This window comes from Pithys albifrons, chromosome 13 (genome assembly GCF_047495875.1).
Source record: "Pithys albifrons albifrons isolate INPA30051 chromosome 13, PitAlb_v1, whole genome shotgun sequence".
NCBI classification, from domain to species: domain Eukaryota; kingdom Metazoa; phylum Chordata; class Aves; order Passeriformes; family Thamnophilidae; genus Pithys; species Pithys albifrons.
The window spans coordinates 21,910,754-21,927,643 of record NC_092470.1 but is presented as its reverse complement, the minus strand read 5'-3'; the positions used below and the strand labels follow the sequence as shown (position 1 = coordinate 21,927,643).

General features: G+C 60.6%; 4 protein-coding genes and 1 long non-coding RNA gene across 8 annotated transcripts in view; 3 read left to right on the top strand and 2 right to left on the bottom strand.

The window, feature by feature from the left end:
* PPIP5K1 (diphosphoinositol pentakisphosphate kinase 1) overlaps positions 1-936 on the bottom strand; it is a 57,160-nt gene extending 56,224 nt beyond the window's left edge. The window contains exon 1 of the mRNA XM_071568096.1: positions 723-936. The gene's annotated coding sequence lies outside the window, so the exon portion shown is untranslated. The remainder of the gene's footprint in view (positions 1-722) is intronic.
* A 2,006-nt stretch (positions 937-2,942) lies between these two features.
* PDIA3 (protein disulfide isomerase family A member 3) lies at positions 2,943-10,653 on the top strand. The gene is made up of 13 exons (XM_071568109.1): positions 2,943-3,247; positions 3,339-3,417; positions 4,045-4,162; positions 4,540-4,647; positions 5,483-5,612; positions 6,091-6,207; positions 6,625-6,750; positions 7,177-7,359; positions 7,884-7,992; positions 8,767-8,895; positions 9,315-9,394; positions 9,903-9,960; positions 10,246-10,653. Exons 1-13 carry the CDS (start codon positions 3,078-3,080, stop codon positions 10,363-10,365), a joined length of 1,527 nt encoding a protein of 508 aa, XP_071424210.1. The 5' UTR covers positions 2,943-3,077; the 3' UTR covers positions 10,366-10,653.
* Positions 10,654-11,659: 1,006 nt separating this feature from the next.
* Positions 11,660-13,755, bottom strand: LOC139677812 (uncharacterized). Of its 3 annotated transcripts, none has more exons than XR_011698926.1 (4): positions 12,578-13,755; positions 12,285-12,466; positions 11,992-12,079; positions 11,660-11,894 (listed from the first exon to the last, which is right to left on the bottom strand). It is a non-coding gene; the product is annotated as an uncharacterized lncRNA (long non-coding RNA). The 3 variants fall into 3 exon arrangements; XR_011698925.1 differs by having other exon boundaries at positions 11,660-12,079; positions 12,578-12,745; positions 12,970-13,755; XR_011698927.1 differs by having other exon boundaries at positions 11,660-12,079; positions 12,578-12,745; positions 13,077-13,755.
* On the top strand, positions 13,342-15,788 carry FKBP8 (FKBP prolyl isomerase 8). Of its 2 annotated transcripts, XM_071568110.1 has the most exons (8): positions 13,352-13,850; positions 13,986-14,152; positions 14,243-14,331; positions 14,475-14,692; positions 14,763-14,935; positions 15,014-15,091; positions 15,304-15,408; positions 15,497-15,788. In XM_071568110.1, the coding sequence occupies exons 1-8, from the start codon at positions 13,616-13,618 to the stop codon at positions 15,548-15,550; spliced, it is 1,119 nt and encodes a 372-aa protein (XP_071424211.1). In that variant the 5' UTR covers positions 13,352-13,615; the 3' UTR covers positions 15,551-15,788. The 2 variants fall into 2 exon arrangements, with proteins under 2 accessions (XP_071424212.1, XP_071424211.1); XM_071568111.1 differs by lacking the exon at positions 14,475-14,692 and having other exon boundaries at positions 13,342-13,850.
* Positions 15,789-15,929: 141 nt separating this feature from the next.
* Positions 15,930-16,620, top strand: SERF2 (small EDRK-rich factor 2). The gene is made up of 3 exons (XM_071568112.1): positions 15,930-16,030; positions 16,205-16,313; positions 16,415-16,620. Exons 1-3 carry the CDS (start codon positions 16,024-16,026, stop codon positions 16,476-16,478), a joined length of 180 nt encoding a protein of 59 aa, XP_071424213.1. The 5' UTR covers positions 15,930-16,023; the 3' UTR covers positions 16,479-16,620.
* Positions 16,621-16,890: the final 270 nt, after the last annotated feature.

Genomic DNA, 16,890 nt, shown 5'->3' with positions numbered 1-16,890 from the left:
TGGGTGAGGGGCAGAAAACCCATTCCGCTGCGTCCCGGGTGCCCTTCGGGGTGAAGTCGGGGCTCTTCGCTACCCCCCGCAGGCGCCAGCTCCTCAGGCGGGCTCTGCCTGCGGGCTCTGCCCCGCGCCGTCGGGCTCCGGCCCGCGGGACAACCCGGGCGCGGCGCGGCCCGGGAGGCAGGGACAGGCACGGGCTGTCGGGCGCAGCACCGGGCTATTCCGAGTCCGCTCCTGTGGGGTGCCCCGCAGCTCCCGTGGGTACGTGTTGCTGCCCCAGGAACGGAATCTGCCCCGGGAGCCGCGTTTCTGCCCCGGGAGCCGCGTTTCTGCCCCGGGAGCCGCGTTTCTGCCCCGGGAGCCGGGTTTCTGCCCCGGGAGCCGGGTTTCTGCCCCGAGCGCCGTTCTCCGCGCCCGCGCAGGAGCCGAGAGCGCGGAAGAGACTGCGGTGTGTGCGGGACCGGAGGGCCGTGCTCAGTCACCGGGACTGGTGTCCCGCAGCACTATTAGTAGAAGCAGCATCCCCAGGCTGGGAAGGGAACCGGCCATTCCTGCGTCCCGCAGGCCGCAGAAGCGAGAGAGCTGGACGAGGTCCCGCAGGGTTCGCGCCGGCAGGTCCCGGCTCCGGCCCCCGCCGCGGCTCCCAGCCGCCCTGACGCCCCTCGCCCCCGGACCGCCGAGGAGCTGTGACACCCCTGATGCCTTCCCAGCTCCCGCCCACTCACCCCGCTCCTGCTGCCGGGGCTGGACGCGGCGGGGCCGATTCCCGCAGGCCTCGGCTCGGGGCTGTAACGCGAGGCCGGCGCCGGTCGCAGACGGCACCGAGCTCATTAACTACTGATGGCGGAACGCGGCGCGGGCGGGGGCAGCGGGACACGGCCCAGGGCTCCAAGCACGGCCCGGCCCAAGGGGCCCCACTCGCGCCCCGCCGGTGACCCCCCCCCCCGGTGGGCAGCGCCCCCTGCCGGCCCCGGGGCGCGCGGTACCGGGACGGGCGGCGGGCGAGCCCCGGGGACGGGAGGGAGGTGGCTGGCGGAGCGCAGGCGGCCGCACAGCCCTTCCCGGTGCGCGGCCCCGGGCTGGGGCTCCCCGTCGCAAAGGCGGCGATGAAGTCAGAAACGTCTCCCGAGCTCTTTTCGCAGCTCCGGGGCCGCCCGGCCGATGCAGCTCAATAAAGGTGATAAAAATGCCCGGAGCGGCCCAGCGGGCTGGAGCCGTGTGAGCACCTGGTGACGGCCGGCCCCGACCGTCAGCTCTGGGCTCTCCGGGGACGGTTGCTGAAACTCAGCGGGCAGCGAGAGGGGACCGGGGACGTGGCCAGGGCAGGAGCGTGCGGACTCCAAGGAGAAATGGAGGGCGAGGCAAAAACGGGGGTACCGAGCACTGTCAACCAGAGCAGCGAACCCCCCCGGACACCGAGCGCTGACCTCCAACCCGCTCTCGCCGGTGTCCTTCCCTCCCGGCCCGCTCTCTCCACTCCCCCCGGTTCCATTCCCTTCCCTTCCCCTTCCCTTCCCCTTCCCCTTCCCCTCCCCTTCCCTTTCCCCTTCCCCTCCCCTTCCCTTTCCCCTTCCCCTTCCCCTCCCCCTTCCCCTCCCCTTCCCCTTCCCCTTCCCTTTCCCCTTCCCCTCCCCTTCCCCTTCCCTTTCCCTTTCCCCTTCCCCTCCCCCTTCCCCTTTCCCTTCCCCTTCCCTTCCTCTTCCCTTTCCCCTTCCCCTTCCCCTCCCCTTCCCCTTCCCTTTCCCTTTCCCCTTCCCCTCCCCTTCCCCTTCCCCTTCCCCTTCCCTTTCCCCTCCCCCTTCCCCTCCCCTTCCCCTTCCCTTTCCCTTTCCCCTTCCCCTTCCCTTTCCCCTCCCTTCCCTCCCCTTCCCCTCCCCTTCCCCTTCCCCTTCCCTTTCCCCTCCCTCCCCTCCCCTTCCCCTTCCCCTTCCCTTTCCCCTCCCTCCCCTCCCCTTCCCCTTCCCCTTCCCCTTCCCCTTCCCCTTCCCCTCCCCTTCCCCTTCCCCTTCCCCTCCCTTTCCCCTTCCCCTTCCCCTCCCCCTTCCCCTTCCTTTTCCCCTTCCCCTTCCCCTTCCCCTCCCCTTCCCCTTCCCCTTCCCCTCCCTTTCCCCTTCCCCTTCCCCTTCCCCTCCCCTTCCCCTTCCCCTTCCCCTCCCCCTTCCCCTTCCTTTTCCCCTTCCCCTTCCCCTTCCCCTCCCCTTCCCCTTCCCCTTCCCCTCCCTTTCCCCTTCCCCTTCCCCTCCCTTTCCCCTTCCCCTTCCCCTTCCCCTCCCCTTCCCCTTCCCCTTCCCCTCCCCCTTCCCCTTCCTTTTCCCCTTCCCCTTCCCCTTCCCCTCCCCTTCCCCTTCCCCTTCCCCTCCCTTTCCCCTTCCCCTTCCCCTCCCCTTCCCCTTCCCCTTCCCCTCCCCCTTCCCCTTCCTTTTCCCCTTCCCCTTCCCCTTCCCCTCCCCTTCCCCTTCCCCTTCCCCTCCCTTTCCCCTTCCCCTTCCCCTCCCTTTCCCCTTCCCCTTCCCCTTCCCCTCCCTTTCCCCTTCCCCTTCCCCTTCCCCTCCCCTTCCCCTTCCCCTTCCCCTCCCCCTTCCCCTTCCTTTTCCCCTTCCCCTTCCCCTTCCCCTCCCCTTCCCCTTCCCCTTCCCCTCCCTTTCCCCTTCCCCTTCCCCTCCCTTTCCCCTTCCCCTTCCCCTTCCCCTCCCTTTCCCCCTCCCCTTCCCCTTCCCCTCCCCCTTCCCCTCCCCTTCCCCTTCCCCTTCCCCTCCCCCTTCCCCTCCCCCTTCCCCTTCCCCTTCCCCTTCCCCTTCCCCTTCCTCCCCTCCCCTCCCTCCCCTCCCCTCCCTCCCGGATCCCGCCCTGACGGCGCCGGCGCAGAGGGGGAGCGCCCGGACACGCCCCCCCGCAGCCCATGACGTCACACGCCACCCAATCAGGAGCTGCCACACGGCAGATCCGGCTGCGGGGGCGGGACTTCCGGCCGCGGCCCCGGCGCCTCTGCAGCTGCCGCGCCGACACTCCCGGACCCGCCGGACCCGCCGCTGCCGCCCAGCCCGGCCCAGCCCGGCCCAGCTCGGCCCGTCCGCACCACCATGTCCGCGCCCCGGCCCCCGCCACGGGCCCTGCCCGCCGCGCTGCTGCTGCTTCCTCTGCTCTCTCTCGGCGCCTGTTCCTCCGACGTGGTGGAGCTCAGCGATGCTGATTTCGAGAGCGGCCTGGCCGAGCGCCCGGGACTGGTGCTTGTGGAGTTCTTCGCGCCCTGGTGAGGGGCGGCCGGGGGTGGTGGGGCCGGCTGGGCGGGGGGCCGGGCCGGGCGGTTGGCTGGCCTGACGCCCCCCCGTCCTCCCTCCCAGGTGCGGGCACTGCAAGCGGCTGGCGCCGGAGTACGAGTCGGCCGCGACCCGGCTGAAGGGGATCGTGCCTCTCGTGAAGGTGAGCACCGGCTCCCGCAGCGGGGCGGGGCGGGGACAGCGGGCGGACACCGTCTCTGCGGGCTTCGATGGGCCTCGTCTGTGTAAAGAATTGGAGCCCAGGAAGGATCTGGAAGTCGAGCCCCGCAGGGCTGCTGTGCGGAGAGTGTGCCGGGTGTGCGAGGGCTCGCCCCAGCCATGAGCTGTGTGATGAGGCTGGAGCGAGCACTGTTGCACCTACACACTGAGGGTCGCTGACCAGGGGCTTTCTTTACCACCACAAAACTTGGAGAGTTTTCTCAAATCAGTCTCGTGCTCCCCTTGTGGGAAGGGGCATGGACTCTTGGTCAGGTCAGTCTCCTTTGTTCAGGTGTTGTAGGAACTCGCTTGGATTGACAGGGTGCTGAGAAATTCCTTGTCATTGATTACTTTCTAGTACATTTTTTGTGTGTATATGGCCAAAGTTGCAACTGCTTAGTCTTTCCAATATTTCCTGGGCCTCTCATTACACCTGTGCTCATTACACCCCTTTCCCAGTCTGGGCTCTTCAGCACCAAGGACTGTGTGATGGATGCCTCCAGTCCCTTGACTGGATTAGGTGTGCTGGGCATGGATCTTGATCTGCATAACAAGGTTTCACTCCATTTAGGTCGACTGTACAGCAAACTCAAACACCTGCAACAAGTATGGAGTCAGTGGTTATCCCACCTTGAAGATTTTCCGAGATGGAGAAGAGGCAGGAACGTACGATGGGCCCAGGACAGCAGGTAAGGGCTGGCTGGCAGTGCCTGGCAGGAGGCAGGCCCGTGTGTACCAGCCTGGTGTCCAGGGACACAGGAAGGTTTCCACCTACACATACACCTCCCTCTTGCCCTTTTCAGAACTCTTTGTGCAGGCACAGTCCTGGATGTTTATGTCCCTGAAAGCTCTTCTTTAAAGGTGAAGGTCTCCACATTAACTCCCAGTTCCCAGGATGCTAGAAGGTTCCTGTATGAAGCTGGTGGAAGCACTCTTTCAGCTGACATATTTATAATAGGGAACACATATATGGATTCTGCAGAAACAGTTTTTGGTTTAGGAAACTTGGAAAAAGTCCTGTGGAACCTGGTATTGATCCCTTAAATTGTTTTACTGTTCTTTCAAGATGGGATTGTCAGCCATCTCAAGAAACAGGCAGGACCTGCTTCAGTGGCTCTCAGTTCTGTGGCTGAGCTCGAGAAGTTCATTGGTGATAAAGATGCTTCTGTCGTGGGTGAGTAGAGGCCGTGCAGGGTGACTTGAGTGGGCACTGGGAGCTTTGTGTGGAAGGATCAGAGACACGAAAAATTCCAGATGGACACAAGCAAAAAGCTGTTGGTAATGAGAATAATGAAGCCCTGGAACATGTGCCCAGAGGGATTTTGAAACGTTCAGCATAACAGAGACTTTCACAACTCAGCTGAACAAAATTCTGAGCAGCTTGGTTTGACTGGGTCTAGTCTGGCTTCAAGTGGCAGGTTGGGCTTGAGGACCCCTGGGAATTTCTTCCAATTTTTTTTTCCTCCGTGGGCCTCTGGCTGTATTTCTCCCTCCCTGGCACCATAGTATGTGTTTTCCAAAGGTGTTGCTTTCTTGGCTGGCTGACAACAGAAAACTTTGGGTTGGTGGAAGGTACATTTGGGGCTCTGGTGGCATGATGTGACCGTGGTTACAAGGGGCAACAGCCGGTTGTGCAGATCAGGTGTGCTGTCTTATAGATGAGTATTACTCAGCATTCTCAAACTTACTGTTACAAAGTGGCAATGGCAATGGTTGCCACTGGCAGTGTTATATGGTCCCCATGGATGTCTGGGTGCTCAGTGGACCATTCCCTTTGGCTGAATGACCAAGCTGAGCAGCTCCTGAGTAACTTTCTGCTGCTGAAAGGGAGAAAGTGCAGGGGGGGTGTTCAAAAGTGGAGAGAAGCAGTGGAAGGGGAAGGCCTGAATATACACTGGGAGAGTGGATTCAGGAGGCATCTTTTAGTGCACTGGAGAGCAAAATGCTGAGGGCTGCAGAGGGCCTGCTTCTGTGTGGGCTTGGAGTCACCATCTGCCTTTCTGCTGCAGGCTTCTTTGGGGATGCATCTGGGGATGCTTATTCAGAGTTCATGAAAGCAGCCAACAGCCTCAGGGATAACTACCGCTTTGCACACACTTCCGAGGAGCAGCTGCTGCAGAAGTACCAGGAAGATGGAGAGTAAGCTATTTAACACAAAGATTTCTTGTTATTAAGGCATTTGGAAGAGACTTGTGGACTCCAGTTATTCACTGGTTTCACTTTCTGAACATGGCTTAAAGCCTCGTTTCTTCCCCAGTAGCCAGTGGTGTATCTTTTTTGTCTCTTTTGAATTGAGATAGAAAGGTGCAAATGGTTGCAGGCTCTGGAGTGTCAGTGTCTGCCTGTGGATGGGAAGCATCTCAGCTAAGGCATTTTGCTTCCCCATTGTTTATTATGGTGGGGGGTTTGTTTCTTATTGTGGCCTGTTTGGATCATGGAGAAGGCTCTGACAGGTACATCTAATGCAATAGTGCCACCAAGAAACTAGTCAGTATTGTCTGAGCTATGAATGGTGAGTGGGATACTTGCTGGAGATTGGGTTCTTGCTTCATCTGGCTGTTGCCCTTGGATTGCCAGGGACGCACTGAACTAATTCACAATTCCTGGTTCCCTGCAGGGGTATAGTCTTATTCCGTCCTCCACGCCTGAGCAACAAGTTTGAGGAGAGCTCCATCAAGTACCCAGAAGACAAAATCACCAGTGGAAAGATCAAGAAATTCATCCAGGAGAACATGTGAGTGATTCCTAACCAAGCACGCATGACAGACTGGCTTTGTCCCTGTCAGAGCTTCTTTTCCTAGCTGGCATTGCTGCCACTTCCTGCTGGATGTCTTGGCACTGCTCCCTTTTGGGGATGCCTTCCTGAAATCCTGGCCTGGCTGTTGGCTTACACTTTCCATGTTCTAACCACGCTTCTGTCTGAAAACTGAACCTATGAGAAGCATGCAAGCTTTGGTGTTTAGATTACTGTTAGCCACTGATGTGGTTGGAGATGGACATTTGACTCAGAAAAACCTGGTATGGGAACAAACACAGTGTTTTTTCCTGGGACCTGACTACTAGCATTTAACCTTCCTGGGTGGGAGGTTAGTGTGCTGTGTCGAGCCTGTTCTAGGGTCGTGGTCTCTGCTAATGCCTCTCTTGTTGACAGCTTTGGCATCTGCCCACACATGACTGAAGACAACAAAGACTTGATCCAGGGCAAGGACTTGCTGGTGGCATACTATGATGTGGACTATGAGAAGAATGCAAAGGGATCCAACTACTGGCGCAACAGGTGGGAGGGGTGGAGGGTAAATCAGCCTTGCAATGTTCCTGCCTCACTACAGTTCTGTAGCTCAGGTGACAATCCTCTGAAATCCTGCCTGCTTGCTCACTCTTGGATCCCTGGTCCTTAGGGACTTAGACCTTTCCCACAAACTGCCTCACTGCTGTGATGTGCAGCTCCATCCCTCCGTCCCAGTGCCTGAGACACCAGGGTCAGGCAGTCAGGGAGGAGGATGGAAACATACACTTGCCTCACTCAGCACAGACACAAGCCTACTGCTCTGCTTCCCAGCTGCATTTCTACAGGACTCAGCCCTGCAGAGCATGTGCCACTGAATTCCTCATCCAGTGTGCACATCAGCTTGAAGGGTGTTACATCGTGTGTAAGAAAATACTCCAAGAAATAATGCTTTGTGGTTTTGTTATTTTTTCTCAGAGTTATGATGGTTGCAAAGAAATTCTTGGATGCTGGCCATAAGCTCTTCTACGCTGTTGCTAGTCGGAAAACCTTTGGCCATGAGCTTTCGGAGTTCGGTCTGGACAGCAGTGTGGGTGAAGCTCCAGTTGTTGCCATCAGAACTGCCAAAGGAGATAAATACGTCATGCAAGAAGAGTTCTCGTGAGTTCTTGAACTTGGTGGTGTTGGGTCTCACTCGACGGACTTTGATCTGCAAGTCTCTGACCAGACTTAGCTTAGACAAACAGGAAGGCTGGATGTTCTGGCTGGAAGAAATGATTGCTGGGTCAAAATGGCTTGTGCTTGTGTATTTTCCTGCTCTTTAGAGAGCTTACAGCCCTTCCCATTTTACAGAGGGGGAGAATTTAATTCAAGATACTGAAGTGTCTGGTTAGGAACTAGAATGCAATAAAAGGCAAAGGAAACAGTTGTTCCTTTCATCTTGAAAAAATAAACCTGAGGGCTGGAAGGCCTAAAACTTTGAATGGGATGTGCATCCAGCTTCCTGTCAGAGACCTTAAGGGCATCTTTGCACTTGTTCTGGGGTCTAGGCCAGCCCAGACTGGTGCTGTCAGAGATGCAGGTGGCATCTGTTGTGTGGGTGGAAGGAGCTTAAGTCAGCCTTGAAAGTTTCTCCCTCTCGTCTTGTGTGTGTGATGATGGCTGTAACATCACTTCTCTTTCAGCCGTGATGGCAAGGCTCTGGAGAGATTCCTGCAAGATTACTTTGATGGAAACTTGAAAAAGTACCTGAAATCAGAGCCTATCCCTGAAAGCAACGATGGCCCTGTAAAGGTGAGTGCTGTTATGTGGATGTGGAGATTGTAGAATAGCAGCTTCCAGCCAGTGCCAGTGTGGAGTAGTAGTGTGAGTGTGGCATAGTGGCAGCATGAGGAGCCTCTGTGGTTATAGATGGAGGAATTACTCCCTTGTTGCACTGCAACTTTTTGAGACAAAGGAGACATGTAGCTTCCTGTTCGGGTTTGGTTTTGTTCTCAGCATGGTAACTGCTGCTTGAGCACATGCACAAGTGCCACATCATCCAGATTTCCAGGGATTATGCAAAGGCCTGCTGTCCTGGCTTATGCTCCCTCATGGCATGGCCTTTCTGTTCTTTGTTACTGCACTATTTTAGGGAGCTTTGTGTTCATCTCATCTTTGGGAACTGGTATAACTCCCACCTTTCATCCTCCCAGGCTTTTGCCCTGAGCATTCTCTGTTGTGGCTTTATGATGATGGCCTTATACAGGAGTGGGAGTCACTGTGTGTGTGGGGATGAGTGTGGCCTCAGCTGGCCCTGCTAGGCTGATTCCTCAGCTTGGAAGTTGTTGGGATTAAAAAGAAATGGTTTTGTCCTCTTCCTGTGAGGAGACCATATGCAGGTATGGGTGGTGCCTTACAGCAAGCTTTTACCAGCATGGTGAGGATGAGGAGTGCTGTATTTGGGCATTTTGCTGCTTGCTGTGCAGGTGTGGGAGGCCCAGGCTGGAGTGTTTGGAGCATGTCATGTCATGTCAAAACCTCATCCCTGACTTGGAAGGAACTAACTGGTGTGATCAAACCTTACAGGTGGTGGTGGCTGAGAACTTTGATGAAATTGTTAATGCAGAAGACAAAGATGTCCTGGTAGAGTTCTATGCACCGTGGTGCGGCCACTGCAAGAATCTGGAGCCCAAATACAAAGAATTGGGAGAGAAGGTAGGTCTGGGACCTTTGCAAATGCAAAGTAGAATTTTGCAGTACTAAACGATCCTGCAGGTTGTTTTTAACCTCTAGTAATGGGACATAGTTGTGCCTTCCTGAGGACTTTGAGTTTTGACATCTCTATGAAGTGCAAATGTCCACGAGCAGGATCTGTGGTAGCAATTGCAGTGGTAGGTTTAGTCTGCACCCTTGGCTGTGGCACGGGGATATTCCCTGATTCAGTGACCAGCCTCAACTGGCCAAGTTCCTTTTTGGATCTTTTCCTTCTGCATGATGATAGTTTCCCAACTGGGGAGGGATGGTGAGGTGGCATCCCCTGTGTGCTGTCCTCTGACACTGCCATCCTGGATGGTGCTGACTGCTGGGTTCCTGGAGTTTGAAATTGGTTTCTGATGGGCTTATTCTACCCACAGCTCAGCAAAGATCCCAATATCGTCATTGCCAAAATGGATGCTACAGCCAATGATGTGCCTTCTCCCTATGAAGTCCGAGGGTAGGTCTGACTGCAGTGGCATTGTGTGTCAGTGGATGGGCCTGGCTCTGTCTGACCTCGGCCACAGGACTAGAGCTGAAGGAGCCTCATGGGGGAGGGTGTGTGGGGAGGCTGCCAGGGGACAGCCAAGCAATGGCTTGATTTGGAAAAATGAGGAATGGAAAAAAGGGACATTGATACGCCTGGATTCTTCAGGATTCTTGTGTCCTGGCTCTTTGTGGATGCCTGTCCTGCTGCTATGGAATCCACTCTGATTCTGTTCCTGCAAGTGTGAAAACAAATCTGGGCTTGCTGTTCTGAAGTCAGTTCAGCTTGCAAACTTGGACCTGTGAGCTCAGCCAGCTCTGCGGACCTTGACAGGCCCTTGGAGGCCACACCTGCTGCCTCAGAGCTGCTGAAGTTGTGCCATGTTAAATCAGGGCATTGTGGTGTGTGAGTCCCTTCAGTGTGGGCTGCTCTGACAGAAATCAGAGCATGTCAGGAGCTCAGGTGTCTTCTCTCTCCCCAGCTTCCCTACCATCTATTTTGCTCCAGCTGGCAAGAAGCAGAGTCCAAAGAAGTATGAGGTGAGTATTTTGCTGTTCTTGCTGCTTTATAAAGAAGTGAAGAGCATCCCAGTGTCCAAATTCACTCAATCCACTCTGGAGTTTGGGGCGTGGCACTGTGTCCTGTTACCCTGGGAACACACCTGGTGGTACCTGCTTAGGAGCATTGCACTGTGTGCTGCAGGCCCTGGGGAGAGCTGTACTTGCAGTCACCTGGCTCTCCTGCCTGGCACCTGAACCCTTGGCAGCAGAGGGGAAGCCCAGGATGGGTACAGGCCCTGCCTCACTGTTGTCTGTCTTCTGCAGGGAGGCAGAGAAGTTAGTGACTTCATCAGCTACCTGAAGAGGGAGGCGACCAACACTCCCATGCTGCAGGAGGAAGATAAATCCAAGAAATCCAAGAAGAAGGTGAAGGAAGATTTGTAAAGTACTCGCCATCTTGTCAGGATGAGCTGTTTGTGAATCGGGGAAGCACTGGGCAGACTGGGGCCAGTTCTGGGCTGTGGAGAGCTAGTGGCTGCTGGAGGGGCTGAGGGGTCCCAGCTGCTATATCTAGTAATGTTTAATTTCCTGCCGTGTCTTAGCTGCACTGTTGTTGGGCTCCCCAGGCTGGTTTGTTTTGTGGTTTGGGAAGGGTGGGGGGTACAGTCATTTTCTAATTTTTTTTGTACATTTGGAGAAGTGAAACAATAAAATGACCCCCTTGAGACCAAATGTCCCTGTCCTGGGTGACCCATCAGACCAAACACCAGGATCTTGCTCTTCACAGACAACAGCTTCCTGCTGGAAGTCATTCCCTGCAGTGAGCTCTCACATGTCTGTTCTAACCATGGAGCTTAGCCATTTAGCCTGTTCTTAGCTACCCCAGTCCTTCCAGAACATAGCAGCAGCAACTGTCCCAATATGCTGGGTTTCAGATGTGGCATTTGCTGCCCACGTGTTGGGCTTGGGGACTCTGGTCACAAGTGCCTGTGCTGTCTGTGTACTGCCCCAGCGAGATCAGAGGGATGTGGTGCTCACTGTGACTGTTCCACTGCTCTGATCCAAGCACAGGCACCAGGCAGGCGTGGTGATTGCTCAACAGCAGGAATAAGTCAGCTTTGAAGCTGGTGCAGAAGCAGTCAGGTGTAGGGCAGGAGTGCAACAGACTCTACCCAAACACAGGTAGGGCCTGTGCTCAGAATGTTTCTCAGAGCCAGGTGCTTGGCTGTGGTGAGAGCAGTTAAGATCAGTTAATTTTAAGATCATTCCTTCTCTTGGTAGGAAACAGGTTTGTAGCTGTGAGCTGCTCTTCAGGAGAGCGTGGAATACACCCTGTGTTGTGGTTGGATGGTGTGGGCCACAGGGTATTGTACTTTCCTCGGCTAAGGGCAGGGGTGAGATGGGCTGACCAGGGAGGGACTGTTGCCCTGACTGGGTTCTTGTGCTGCATGTGAGTTGAAGCGGAGCTCAGCAGACTCAGGGCACTGCTGTGTGGCAGCAGTTGCCATGGCAAGAGCCAGAGCTTGCTCTATCTTCCCCCACAACTGAAAAGGCTGGGCATGTTACTTATTGCTGCTGGAATTCTCCAGTTGCAGTAGCTCATACATGGCTTAGTGTGCACTTCTCTGGCTACAGCAGCTGTGCAGTGAAACACTTTCTTCCCCAGCTACAGAGGTAGCTGAAACCACATCCACCGGTGCTCTGTGGCCCAGTGCAGGTGTGGAGGCTCTTTGGGGGAGTATGTGATGTCCAGTGCTCACTACACCTCAGACTAGAAGGAGCCCCACACCTGGCTGCAGGCACTGTTGCAAGAAACAGGAACACAAGTTCTGACAGGTCACAATTACACCTGTAACACCAAACTGGAGAGCTGCTTCATTGGTGGGCAGAGCAGTGCCCTCAGTCAGGCCAGGGAGAGCTTGGGAAGCTGTTCTTCTCATCCTCGCTTTGCTCCCTGGGCTGTGACTCCGGACCTGGTGGCAGCTGGGGACTGAGCCACCACCCAAAGTATCAAAGCCACCCTGGGCTGGCTCAGGCCTCAGCAAAACGTGTCCAGGTGCCCAGCTCTACCTCTGCTGCAGCCACAGAGAGCAGGGAGTGAGCTGGCCCCAAGTGCTGCAAGACAGCTGGAGCAGGAGGCACCACTTCAGAGACAGGTCTGGATATGGAAGGAAAAAACAGCAACAGCAGTTTGCCTGGGAGTTCCCACTGCTTTCAAACTGCAGAACTCTTCTTTTGATCTGAGACACCTTCTAGTGGAGGTATTCACAGCAATTCTTCTCTTGCTGGTAGCAGGGAAGGGAAAAATATATAGAGATCAGGTCCAGGAGAAAAAACAGTCCCTGCCCTGCATCCAGCCTCACCTTCTTGAGGTGGTGGTACTTGTGCAACAGTAGCTTCAAATGCGTGAGATGGAAAGATGCAGGGGGCAGGACCAGAGCACAGCTGTACTGTGCTGTCATGCCTGGGTCTCCTGCTTGCCTTGTGTTCCTCTGTTCCTTGCCTCTTCATCTCGGCTCCCAGTTGCACAAATCTCCAGCTCGTGCTGCCAATGTGTGTGCCATCTTGGTACTTGGCATAGTCTGCACTGAGCTCCTGCTGAGGCCTGAGGGGCAGTGAGCAGGTAGAGCTGTGCTCTGACTGTGCCCAGACCTACCTTGCAGCTGTGGGTGATAAGGCAGGAGTTCATCTCAGCCCTTCGATGCTGTGGGGCTTGGCCAAATAACACCAAACAACAAGGAGCCCTGTGGCAGTAGGTGTCAAGCTCTCTTACTGCAGGTACTCTGGGATCTCTGCTGAGGAACTGCTCACCTGGGACCTGCATCTGGCAAGGAGCAAAAGATCACAAGGGTTAAAGCTCTCTGGCACTCTTCTCCACCTCAGTGAGGACTGTGGGCTCACTGAAGGGCCCTTCTCCAAAGCTGAGCTTGCAATTGCACAGCTCTGGTGGGAAGAGCCTCTGGCCAGGGAGACTGCAAGGGCCTTTCAGGAACCCCATGGGGACGGTGGGGTGGAGGGCACAGGGCCTGTCCCGCTCAGCCACGCAACTGCAGCAGAGATTGCCTGAAGCCAAGAGGTTTCAGGTTTCACCCGGGCTTGCACTGTCCACGTGTTTGCTCTGGCCTCCTGGCCAAAGCGTCTTTCCAGCCCGGTACCTCGTCGCGCCCTATCCTGGCTGCCCTGGCTCTCCGAGCCCCCGAGTCCACTCTCCCCGGAGCTGCCCTGGAAGGCGATCACGGGCCCCGGCGCTCCCTGCAATAGCAGCGGGTGCCGGTGAGTCCCTCTGGTGCCCAGTTCCCCCCGCCAGGCCCGGTCCCACCTGCCCGTGCAGGAGGCTGAGCCGGCGCCCCGGCCTGCAGCCCCGGTACCGGAGACGTCCGCGCAGCTCTGCCCGCGGCGGGGGCATTGCACGGGGCGGGCGCCGGGAGCCCCGCGGCGGGGCTCGCCCTGAGCTGGCTATTTTTGCCGCCGGCCCGGGCTAATCCCCTGAGCCGCTTCCCGGCATTAGGTAACGGTGCGGCGGGTGTGCTCGGCGGCGGCTCCGGCCCGGGCGGCCCCGGCGGTCGCGGCGTGACGGGACCGGCGGCGACGCGCCCTGTGCGCGCTGGGGTCCGTGGGCACCCGCCGCCGAGCGCCGGCGCCCGGTCCGAGGCCGGCTGGTAGCGGCGTGCGGCGGGGCGGATCAGGGGCGGGCATGCCGGGCCCCTCGCCCGGCGGCTCTCCGGACAGGGAGACGGGGGCAGGCCGGCGGCCGCGCGGACCCGGCAGGGACCGGCGCGTACGGTTCCGGCTGCCCCACACCGCTATCGCGCTGCCGTCGGTGCGAGAGGAGGAGCGGCTCTTCTACCGGCGGCTGGAGGCGCTGGCGGTGCCGGGGCCCGGCGGCTTCGGGCCACTCTTCGCTGCCAACGGCTGGAGCGACCTGACGGGTGAGAACCTGCGGGCGGCGCGGGGCGAGCCAGGCCAGGAGTCCCGGGCTGCGAGGGCCGGTGCCGGGGACAGCCGGACAAAGAGGGTCGGTTTCGGGGATCTCGGCGCGGCTCTCAGCGGCGTCTCCCCCACAGAGGACCGCCTGCTCCGGAAGCGCGTGGTGCGGGACGGGCCGGGCGGACCGCGGCCGCGGCCGGGCCAGGAGGTGTCGGTGAAGGTGCTGGGCGCCCTGGAGGATGGCGGGCTGGTGGAGCGGGATCCGCGGCTCACCTTCGTGCCGGGCCACGGGGACGTCGTGCAAGTGAGCGCAAACCAGTGCAGCGGTGGGTGCGGTGCAGGCTCAGCGCTGCCCGGTGCGGCGCCTCATTAGCCTGGCCGTGCCCATCCGCAGGCGCTGGAGCTGGGCGTCCCAACCATGCAGCCCGGGGAGGTCTCGTTCTTCCTGGCCGCCTGCCGCTACGCCTACGGCCTCCCAGGCAGGTAGGGCGAGCCATCGGGCAGGGGCGGGAGCGGGCAGGGGCCGGGAGCGCACACGGAGAGGGGCGGGCAGGGGACAGAGGCCGGTGGGGAGGGCCGGGAGGGGCAGGGGCAGGGGTCGGGGACAGCCGGCGCTGTGCCCGCAGGGAGCCCGACGTACCGCCTGAGGCGCCGCTGCTGTTCGAGGTGACGCTGCTGGAGGTGCGGGACGGCCTCGACCCGCAGGCGCTGCCTCCCGCCGCCCGCCTGCGCCTGGGCTCGCAGCGCCGGGAGCGGGGCAACTTCCACTTCGCGCGGGGCGACTTCGCGGCGGCGCTGCGCTCGTACCGGCTGGCCCTGCACGCCCTGGATGGCCCCGCCACCGGTGAGACCGGCCGGGAGGGGGGGGCCGGGGCGGCGGGGCCGGGGCGCTGAGGCCGCCCCTCGCCCCGCAGCCCCACCCGGGCCCGAGGAGGAAGAGGAGCTGCAGGAGCAGCGAGTGAAGTGCCTCAACAACTGCGCGGCCGCGGAGCTGAAGCTGGGGCGGGCGGAGGAGGCGCTGGCAGCCTGCGAGGCGGCCCTGCGGATCAGCCCGGACAACGGCCGGGCGCTGCTCCGGCGAGGGCAGGTGGGACCCGCACCCGCCCCGCCCCGACCCCCGACCCCGGCCCGGCCCGGCCGCTCCCTCCCACTCCTCTTCCTGCAGCTGCTGGCGGAGCAGGGCCGGGATGCAGAGGCCGCGCGCGTCCTGAGGAGAGCCCTGCAGCTGGACCCGGCCAACAAGGTGCGGGCTGGGAGGGGAGGCGTCCCGCAGGAGCCGGTACCAGCAGCGATGGGACGGGCGGGAGGGGACCCCGCAGGAGCAAGGACTGTTAGAGATTCACAAGAGCAGGGACCAGGAACAGCGAGGCAGAGATGATCCCGCAGGAGCCGGGACGGGGACCGTCGGGGATCCGACCGGTGCCCTGCCCGCCGTATGTGCTGCTCCGCCCGCAGGTAATCCACGCCGAGCTCTCACGGCTCGCGAAGCGCCAGAGCCCCCCCGTCCAGCGCCGCCTCGCGGGACCCGCGCCACAACCCGACGGCGCCGCCGAGCCCCGAGTGCGTGAGCCAACTGGGCTGGACGGGGACGGATACCCGTCCCGCACCGTCTTGGTGCCATAGCACTCATGGCCGCCCCTCCCTGTAGATCCCCTGCCCCGCCCGCGGCGGAAGGAGCGGTCTGAGCAGCCCCGAAGCCTGACCAAGGAGAGAGGAAAACTCCCGCCCCATCCTCCCCGCATTGCACCGCACTCTCCGGGGTGGTGAAGAGTGCTGTGGTGGGGGGGGAGGGCGGGCCGGGGCTCTCCTCCCTCCCCGTCCCTCCCGCCCCGTCCCGCATCTCCCGCATCGCCCCTCCCGCCCCGCAGCGCTTTCCATACGGCTCGTGACGTCACGGTCGGGGCGTGGTCACAGGTGCCACGCCCCCTGCGCGCGGGTGTCGTGCTGCGCGTGCGCCCCACGGGCGGCCTTTTTCGCCCCCGCCGGCGGAACGGCGGCCGCAGCCCGCGGCCAATCAGGCGGGGCCTGGCTGGGCGGGCGCGCCAATGAGAGTGCGCGTGGGGAGGAGCGGCGCGGTGATTGGCCGGGGCGCCCCTTAAAGCCGGGGCGGGGCGGGGCCTGGGGGTGGGTCGGTGCGGGACGTGGCGGCGGCGGAGCGGAGGCGGGAGCGGCGCCATGACCCGTGAGTGGGGCGCGTACCGGGCCGGGACCGCCACTGCGGGGGGCCGGGCTCGGGGGGCCGTGCCAGGGCCCGACGGCGCGCCCAGACCCGGTCTGCGGGCGGCGGCTGGGCCAGGGCGGGAGGGCGGCGGTGCGGGCTGGGACGCGCCGCGCTGAGGCGGCCGCGTCGTGACAGGCGGGAACCAGCGCGAACTGGCGCGGCAGAAGAACCTGAAGAAGCAGAGCGACTCGGGCAAGGGCAAACGGCGGGACGACGGGCTCTCGGCCGCCGCCCGTAAGCAGAGGTGAGCGCTGGGCCGGCCCCGCCGGCCTCCCCCGCCCCGCGCCCCGCTCCCGCCCTGTGGCGGTGCTGGCCCCGCCGCCAGCCCCGCCGCGCTCTCCGCAGGGACTCGGAGATAATGCAGCAGAAGCAGAAGAAGGCTGACGAGAAGAAGGAGGGCAACAAGTAGCAGCCAGCCGCGCCAGGCCGCCGCCCGGGGCCGGTCCCGATCCCACCGGCAGGATGCCCCGCACCGCCCCGGGCCGGGCCCCCCGGCCGCGCCCCGGGCCGCGGGGTGCTGTCCCCTATTAAAGTAGCTGTGGAGCCCCGCACGCCGCGTCTGCTCGTCCGTGCGGGTGGCGGGAGGGAGCGGGCACTGCCGGGGGAGCGATCGCGCCCGCGGAGGGAAGGACCGAGCGTGGCGATGGTGGTACGGCGGCATCTTTACGGTGAGGAACAAAGGTGGGGCTGGGCCCGCGCGGTCCCCGGGGCAGCAGCGCGGGTCAGGCGGGGATGGGGTTTGAGGGATAAACGCCTCAGGGCGGACAGGAGAGCGGGGGAGCCTCGAGGAACGGAAGGGGATGGGCTGGCTCTGCACGGGC

What these genes read in the sequence shown, in the direction of transcription:
- PDIA3 (XM_071568109.1), top strand. Translation starts at nt 3,078, where the DNA reads ATGTCCGCGCCCCGGCCCCCGCCACGGGCCCTGCCCGCCGCGCTGCTG. An exon ending in TCCAACTACTGGCGCAACAG is followed by an intron (nt 6,751 to 7,176) that starts GTGGGAGGGGTG and finishes ATTTTTTCTCAG; the next exon opens with AGTTATGATGGTTGCAAAGA. An exon ending in TCTCCCTATGAAGTCCGAGG is followed by an intron (nt 9,395 to 9,902) that starts GTAGGTCTGACT and finishes CTCTCTCCCCAG; the next exon opens with CTTCCCTACCATCTATTTTG.
- FKBP8 (XM_071568110.1), top strand. Translation starts at nt 13,616, where the DNA reads ATGCCGGGCCCCTCGCCCGGCGGCTCTCCGGACAGGGAGACGGGGGCA. An exon ending in CGCTGCTCCGGCGAGGGCAG is followed by an intron (nt 14,936 to 15,013) that starts GTGGGACCCGCA and finishes CTCTTCCTGCAG; the next exon opens with CTGCTGGCGGAGCAGGGCCG. An exon ending in ACGGCGCCGCCGAGCCCCGA is followed by an intron (nt 15,409 to 15,496) that starts GTGCGTGAGCCA and finishes CCCTCCCTGTAG; the next exon opens with ATCCCCTGCCCCGCCCGCGG.
- SERF2 (XM_071568112.1), top strand. An exon ending in GCCGCCGCCCGTAAGCAGAG is followed by an intron (nt 16,314 to 16,414) that starts GTGAGCGCTGGG and finishes CGCTCTCCGCAG; the next exon opens with GGACTCGGAGATAATGCAGC.